At 42.5% G+C, this 8458-nt stretch overlaps 1 protein-coding gene across 3 annotated transcripts in view; it reads left to right on the plus strand.

Annotated features, from left to right (window-relative positions):
- Nucleotides 1–2214, plus strand: part of LOC109937343 (decorin-like) — a 140246-nt gene extending 138032 nt beyond the window's left edge. For all 3 annotated transcript variants that reach the window (XM_048612021.1, XM_048612022.1, XM_048612020.1), the window contains exon 8: nucleotides 1433–2214. In XM_048612021.1, coding sequence (XP_048467978.1) covers nucleotides 1433–1627 — 195 coding nt within the window. In that variant the 3' untranslated portion in view covers nucleotides 1628–2214. The remainder of the gene's footprint in view (nucleotides 1–1432) is intronic.
- The last annotated feature ends 6244 nt before the right edge of the window (nucleotides 2215–8458 follow it).

Genomic DNA, 8458 nt, shown 5'->3' on the forward strand with positions numbered 1-8458 from the left:
ATTGCGCTCTCAGGAACATGCACCCAGTTCATGGACTGGATCTTTACTTGTTCTTTTAGTGTTCACTCACTTTGAGCCAACCTGGATGCTCACAGTATCCCTGCCTTGCCTTGACTTGCCTTTTTGAGCCTGTCCCTTAGTCAGAGATGCCAGACTCACACCACTGTTGTGTTGCTGTTCCATTTAGTGCATCCACAAAGTCGGAAAGCTTATCATGGTTGACAACAGTCCTCAGTCAAGTCAAGTGAGCTAGCCTTCGGTCAAAGGGACCAGCACAATAAGTCATGTGCAGCCTCCCATACCAATCCAGGGGCTTAGGCACGGTCAGTCAGCCTCTCAAACTGGCCAGACTCAGGATCCTCTCATCATAAGCGATGAAGAGCTAAATGTCGAACAGCTCACCACCCATCTTGACCCTATTGTGGGCTGTTGCCCTCATGGAATGAGAAACAGACAGGTATTAAAGGGCATGAAAGTGGCTGACACAGCCATTACATTTGGTACAAGTAGGGAGGTGTGCTGAGTGAGTGAGTGGGCAGTGCAGAGGGCATGCAGGCTTAGTGGTATCAAGGGTTGAAATGGGTGAAGGCAAGTGAGGGCAAATGTTGCACACTGTGGTGACAGGGATAGAACAGAAGACTTGATGGAATGTGGGTACAGTAGCAGAGATAGAACAAATGTGAGATATTGGAGCAAAGATGGTAGCACTTTTGCTGGCAGTATGGACATGGCCATTGACTTACTTGCTACATTGCTGGGTATTGCTCCATCCAGTTGAGACAGCATTGACCCAGGTGGATCAAACTGGAACTATTCTGGCATAATCTGGTGTTGTGACCTCCACTGCTGGTGCAGCAGGAAGAGGATGCCCTGCCTGTGCATCACCCCATCGACCAGGACTTCCAGGTCCATGCCCTCAGAGCAGAGCTCCAACGTCTACTGTCTGCCATGTCTGGCGCAAATCAGGAAATGCATAGGCCTGCTCTGGACTGACGGTGCTTGTCTGGGTGCACAAAGGCCTTTTAAAGATGGTGTGGGTGCCAGCGAGACCGATCAATTCCGGGACGACCCAGCAGCGGCAGGTTGTTCTGGGGATGGTGAGTGAGAGAATGAGATTAACAATGAGGTCAGGCAAAAGGTGTGCCATAGGGCTGGGCTAGATAGTTAACAAGGCAAATTTGGTAAGACACAGCAAGAAAACGCATTGTGTTTTGTGGAGAGAGATCCCCCATGAAACTTGATACAAGATAAGAATGAGCCCAGTGGGCTAAGTGGCCTCTGAATTGTATCCATTCCGTGATCCTGTGACCCATTTTGCAATCCCTGATTAATGTGATTAAATTGAATTCAATTTGATTTTCATTTTGCATTGGAAGTTATTGCTACATTCAGTATTCATTGGGTTTTATTTTATTTATGATTCCGATTACAGGCTTTGTATCTCAATGACAACCAGATAGCTCATATAAGAGGTGGTGACTTTTGTCCCAAGGTGGATGATCCATTGAAAAGCCCATACAGTCGGATCAGCCTATATGGAAACCCTATTCCATACTGGGAAATTGAGCCTGGAGTCTTCCGCTGTGCTTTGGACTGGATGTTCATCCAACTGGAGCGACCCAACTAAGTGCTCCATTCTGAATATAATGAGATTGACTGAAACATGTGCCAGAAACTAAACTCAAGGCATCTTACTACCATTTGTACAGTTGACTTCCTTAAACAAACTGCTGATTAGTGAATAGGAAAATTTTAAAAAAGCAGCATTTCTTTTTACACTCATTACATTCAACTTGCGACTAGGTTAAGTGGTTATTTTTTGACTTTTTTTATACGTTTGCCATTTCAAGAGTCAATGTTATACACAAACGTTCTGCATCATGTACTGCGATATGCACGATTAACATGCATTCATAAAAAAGAACAGCTTTCAAGCAAGCTTTCCATTGCAGTTTGCATAATAAAAATGTGACAGAATTTTCAGATTGATATAATGGTATTATTTGATGATAAACAGTCCATTTACTGTATCGGAAACCATGCATTTACTTCAGTTAGCTCCATAATTTTTTCAGCCATCAACAACACACCAGAATTTCTCAGGGGGTAGGGTCTGCATGAAGATGAATGTATGTCACAGCATTGCGACAATGTAATTCTAGGCCAATGATAATATATATGGTAATGCATGCTCCAAAATAAAAGAAAACTGTAAGTGCCAAAGTTTTGAATAAAATCAGATGAATTTACACAGTATCTTGGCACCAGTGAATGTGAAGTTTTGTTTAAACAGTGAAGGTGGTGAAAACAAGGGATTATTTCTTCATATTTGGAACTACCTGGAATAAAATGCACTTTAAGGCAATCTGCTGAGTTCATTTGAGCTGAGCTGGCTCAATTCTTCAATACCAAAAAGTGAGGAACAAGGTTCCACCTGAATACAATCCCAGATTATAGATAGAGACACATAAGCAGGCGTTTAATGTGAATTTTTCTGTTGATTGTGTTCCATAGAATGTTAAAGCAAAGAAGGAGGCTAGTTAGCTTATGCTCATTTAAAGAGCAATGCAACTAATTTCTCTTCCCAAATAATTCCACACGAAACCCTGTAGAATATACACACATTCAACATGTTCAGCCTTTTATTTTGGAAATTAATAGGTTTAGAGATTATCAATCTGTGGCATCAATCCTAATAAGGGAAAATTCCAGTATTCTCAATGGATTGACTTGATCCAGATATAAAGTGTTCTTCATTACTATATAGAACGCAGCACAATATTTACAGACTCTGCATGCCCCATTACATTGAAAATTCAATTTTTATCTTTTCAGTTGATTCAACAAGTAATTTGTCGAGTCATAAACATTAGGAAGGATTTGAGTTTGATTCTGGGTCTGTGTTAGAATGGCATGAACAATTCTATAAAGATCCCATTGACCTTTGATAAATTTGGAGAAAAATAATATAAATTGTGACCTGATGTCAGGCCAGGTGAAATTCTCTTTAATTACTTCAACTACCAGAAAGAAAAATGGGCAGAGAACTATCCTTGAGCTCGACTCCCTAACCACATCTCCTTCATCACAATACAATCCCTGCAAATTTTTAAACAGGAAGACAGATTTACAACAGCTCCAGGGGATTTATATAAATCTTATCACATCACTCAGAAACAGTTCAAGGCACATTGCGTGCAAAGAGCTACTTTTGAATGCAGCAACTGTTATGCAGGATGCAGTAAAACTCTGTGATAATCCCACCTGATGGCAATACTGGAACAATCTGATCCCAGATGAAACTTGGCTTGATAGGCCATATGTTTAACTTTTGCAGTCAGTTAATGTGATGAATCATTGAAACATATTCAGTCTGCAGATGCTGTTTAACAACAGAATAGATAATTGTCACACAAAAGAGGAAAAGAAAGAAAAGCTATATATATATGTGGAAGACAATAAAAAAAAGTCTTAACACAAACATCCAAAACAAGGTTTCAAACTTGTTTCCTAATGCTATCTATTACAGATGGAATGCTAGAAAAATGTTACTCATAGTTCAGCTTTGTAAATCTTTACTGAACTGAATTTATGCAGTTTCTTTTTCTAAGACTGCGGCTACAGTTTAATGATTACTTTCTAGGTCCACGGGCATGAATCTGTCACAGTTCTGATGATCTAAACCTTGTCAGTTCTAACAGCTTGAAGACTTCTATTTAAGCTCTCCAGGTTTGGAAAGTCCATAGAATAGAAACTTCTTTGCCTAGGGTGACCAACTCCCCTGAACTGGATACAAAAGCTTTTAACTCCTGCCAAGAGAAAAACTTTTCTCTTCTGAGCTAAACTCTGGGTTACAGGGTCGTAGAGATGTATAGCATGGAAACAGACCCTTTGGTCCCACTCATCCATGTCAACCAGATATCTTAAATTAATCTAGTCCCATTTGCCAGCTGTTGTCCCATGTCCCTGTCAACTTTAAAACCTTCCTATTCATGTACTTATCTACATGCCTTCATCTGAACTAAGAACCTGACCATTCTGTTTTGAATTCAAAACTGAGCTAATTGTGTCAATATGTTTACTCTGTCTGTCATAAACTCAACAGTATAAACATTTTATCCATTAGCACTCCAGGGGTTCTCCCATGTACTTCACCACAGTCATTTGCCTTCTTAGAAATGACGCAGTTAGGTCACCGTCCAAATTACTTTTGAGTTACTTTAAAAAAAAATGCTTTCACAGAACTGACCAAAGTTCAGCCACCTCTATTTTAAACCTACATCTCAAAAATGATAGTAATATATTATACGCATTTATCATAGGACGGTCAGCTAGAAGAGGTGACAGAACAGCAGAGTTGGAAAATTTGCTGCCAAGTGATAAGTAGACACTGAATATTCACTTTTGGAAAGCATTATCTTGGAAAGCAGGATATCACAGTTTTGTGTATCCAGGTAGGATTATGACATTAACATAGAGTCATAGAGTTATACAACATAGAAACAGACCCTTCTGTCCAACCAGTCCATGCTGAACATAATCCCAAACTAAACTAGTCCCACTTGCCTGCACCTGGCCCATATCCCTCCAAACCTTTCCTGTTCATGTATCCATCCAAATGCCTCTTAAACTTTGTAATTGTACCCGCATCCATCACTTTCTCAGGAAGTTCATTGCACATGTGAACCATCCTCTGTATAAAAAAAATTGCCTCTTATGCCTTTTTTAAATCCCTCTTCTCTCACTTTAAAAATGTGCCTCCTAGTCTTGAAATTCCCCATCCGAGGGAAAAGACAATTACCATCAACTCTATCTATACCTCTCATTATTTTATAAACTTCTATCCGGTCGCCTGTCAACCTCCTACACCAGTGAAAAAATGTCCCAGCCTATTCAGCCTTTCATTTTACTGTTTGATTCAAGTCAGAGGTAAAATTTAACCATTTTGTGTGACATTGACCCTAAATCTTTTTCAGAATCTGGAAATGGACGAAGAGGATCATAATGTGCTATCATTCCACATCTATTGCTGCTGATGCTTACTCAGAGCCATTGGCTGATTAAAATTTCAATAGCACGCAGCCAAAGCTAAAAATGCTGTTGAGCAATTGCGCACCTCAGCAGGGATACGGGGACCGCATCTTGCAAACTTGGGATCTCTTTTAAAAGGACAGTGGTGGCAAATAAATGGGAACACCATTATCAAAGGCAGTGAACTCTCTTTTTAGCACCATTATGGGTGTACTTATTTCTGTGGATTCCAGTGGTCAGTCAGGTAGTTCAAAATTACCTTCTTAAAGGCAATTATAGATGGACAGTAAATATTGATGCAGCCAGCAACAGTAACACCTATAAAAGAAGAAAAAATTGCAGAGAGAGGAAGAATGCAAGATTCAATAAGGCTTTGCCAGCCATTGGATATGTATCTTCAAAGGGTGAAAGCATTTTAAGAAATGCCGTAAAATTGTGTAAAAACTCTCCTTAAATTAAACCAACTGCAGTGACTGAATTCTTTACATACTGATTCCTGCAGTGTTCCCATGCATAAACATTGACTCACCTCAGGAAATACAGAGTCAGCAATATTCTCACCACAGGTTACTGCAAAAAAAGCTTGGCCAGTTCAAAACTCTACCAAGCACAACAACTTTTCAGAGTTGGACAGGTTTACAATGAATCTGTTGCTATTGACTATCCACCATGGTGGGAAACAGACGGATCGTAGAATCCCTATAGTGTGGAAACAGGCCATTCATCCCATTGATCTCACACTGACTTTCCACCCAGACACACCGCATCCCTGTAACCCCACATTTCCTATGACTAATCCATCTAACCTGCACATCTCTGGACATTATAGACATTTTAGCATGGCCAGTCCACCTTACCTGCACATCTTTGGACTATGGGAGCAAACCAGAGCATCCAGAGGAAACCCACACAGACACAGGGAGAACATGCAAACTCCACACAGACAGTCACCTGAGCGTGGAATTGAATCTGAGTTCATGAGCTAACCACTGAGCCACACTGCTGCCCCTATGTGGCATCTAGTGGTATCAGATTTTGTTGTTTTTTTTAATCCATTTTCCTACCATATTTCAAAAGGAAATCAGATAAGGTAAATAAGGGGCAATTAATCTACTACCAACTGTTTCTGATACTACTGAAGGTAGATTTGGTTGTTTTTGGGCTGACTTTTACATTTTTTTTTGGTGGGGTGTGAGTTGAGTCAAGTCTCCTGAACAGATTCTCACTGTGAGGACCAGACTCATAGAATCTTACTGAAAGCACCTCATTAACTATCCACCCCACTCCCATGACATTCTTCACGTTTGATTCTGTCCCCACCTCACCATGCATCACTGGTGGAGCATCTTGCCACTCAGCAAATATCCGCCATATTGACCAGAAGCCCCGATGCCCATGTCATAATTAAAAGGACGCTGCGTAGCTGGATGGGCACTGGCATGCTGAAGCTGCCCAGCTCAGACACAAGTCAGAATCTGAATATGTCGGAGATTAGGAAGATGATGTCACGACCCTTTGACTGGGACCTAGATGTCCTGGTCAAGGGGGTGGTGCAAAGGAATGGAGTCCTCTTTCTGGGCAACAGGTAGAAGAAGACATGCCAGAAGATCCTGGCATCCGGGTCTCAAAGATGTTACCCATGTCAGTGCCACCTTGACAGTACAGAGGAATAATGGCAGTGCCATGAAAGGGTCAATGACTTAGCCTGCTCCACCGGGTTAAATGCAAAAACTCTTCTCATTGTCACTTCACACTTATTCTATCTCTGCCATTGTATCCCCCTCCTACAAGGCTCGTGTCCTACCAATCTTGCAACTGCCTGCAACATCTTCCCTCACTTGCTGTCACCACTATCTCCCTCCCAATTTTCCTATCATGAACCATCATTATCCTTTGAACAATGTGCTCACTCATTTCAGGGAATCTCACTGCCACTTGACCAACTGTACCAGCATTTACAGTCACGCCATCCATGGTCATTCCCATCCTTCCTCTCATTCCAGGAAAAGACACCGTCAATGAAGCTGAAAGGGCTCGATGGATGGAAGGGTGCTTGACATTTTGACTTCTCAGTCCCGACATCAGTCCATCCTGGCCTTCGGGAGAGAGGACTGGGAGGTTTCCTTCTAGAACGCTGAGACACCCATGTCCTGCCAACCAATTGAGTTCATTCTACTGCAGGTCTCCACAGTCCATTGGCTGTCAAGATGACATTAGCCTTCGAGAGTGTAGGTACCCAAATTGGTGAGCACTTCATTAGAAGAAAGACCCCAGGCCACTGGCACCCAGAGGACTGCCAGAGACCAGGAACCTGTACAGCCCCAGGCAGGGGAAAGCACTGTGGTGTTTGTAATCCCGGACTTCATCTGCAGGCACAGGGAAGGAACTGAAGCATCAAACAGATATCTAGGATAGAGTGCTCCCCCATTGCACAAAAGCTGCAGCAATCCAGCAAGTCACGTGATCATCTGGCTGCATCCATTTTCTCACAGTCTCAGGGTTTGCTGCCCCAGCCACTGACCATAAGGAGTAAATCTATGGTGGCAAGGAGACAAGGAACCTGGCACACAGTCTGCATGCTCCACCTCAAAAAGAGACAGGGCAGAGCCCAGAAGGCAACCAGCTGAAGTTGCAGCCATGTGCAGTCAGATGTCTCTCCTCAGGACCCTCCAGAAGTGGCAGACCCTCCACCTCCATCCTCCCTGCCCCTTCTATAACCCTTGCAGCTATGAAAGGTTCACTTGCCTCTGGCAAGAACACCCTCAGCTTGTGAGGGCCACTGGGACATGACTATCCCTCAGCCAGCCTGACCAAACCTTCAGGGCCAATGGCTTCATTGTTGTACAGGCTCCCTCCATCGCAGCTGCAGCACCAGGGACTACACTAAAACTTTCTGGAAGGGAGAGAAGGAAGAAAACTTCACAAAAGCATTTTGATGGGACAGGTGACAATGCACTGCATATCTTTTGTTATGTTTCCATCGGTTTCACTGTTTTGACCTTATATTTGCTTGTTTGACTCTCGGTGAAGCCCCGAATGACAGTGTGCCAGCATGATGCCCAACTTCATGGCCACACAGAACATACCATTGTGACCTTATCGAAATTTACAAAATCATAAGTGGCATGGATAGGCAGATAGTCAAGGTCTTTTCTCTAGGGGAGTCCAAAACTAAAGGGCATAGGTTTAAGGTGAAAGGGGAAAGATTTAAAAGGGAACTAAGGGACAACTTTTTCACACAGGGAATGGTGCGTGTATGGAATGAGCTGCCAGAGGAAGTGGTGGAAGCTGGTACAATTACAACATTTAAAAGGCATCTGGATGGGGACATGAATAGGAAGCATTTAAGGGTTTTGAGGGATATGGGCCAAATGCTGGCAAAATGGGACTAGATTTACTTAGGATATCTGGTTGGCATGGGCGAGTT

Source organism: Rhincodon typus, chromosome 25 (assembly GCF_021869965.1).
Source record: "Rhincodon typus isolate 14 chromosome 25, sRhiTyp1.1, whole genome shotgun sequence".
Lineage (NCBI taxonomy): Eukaryota > Metazoa > Chordata > Chondrichthyes > Orectolobiformes > Rhincodontidae > Rhincodon > Rhincodon typus.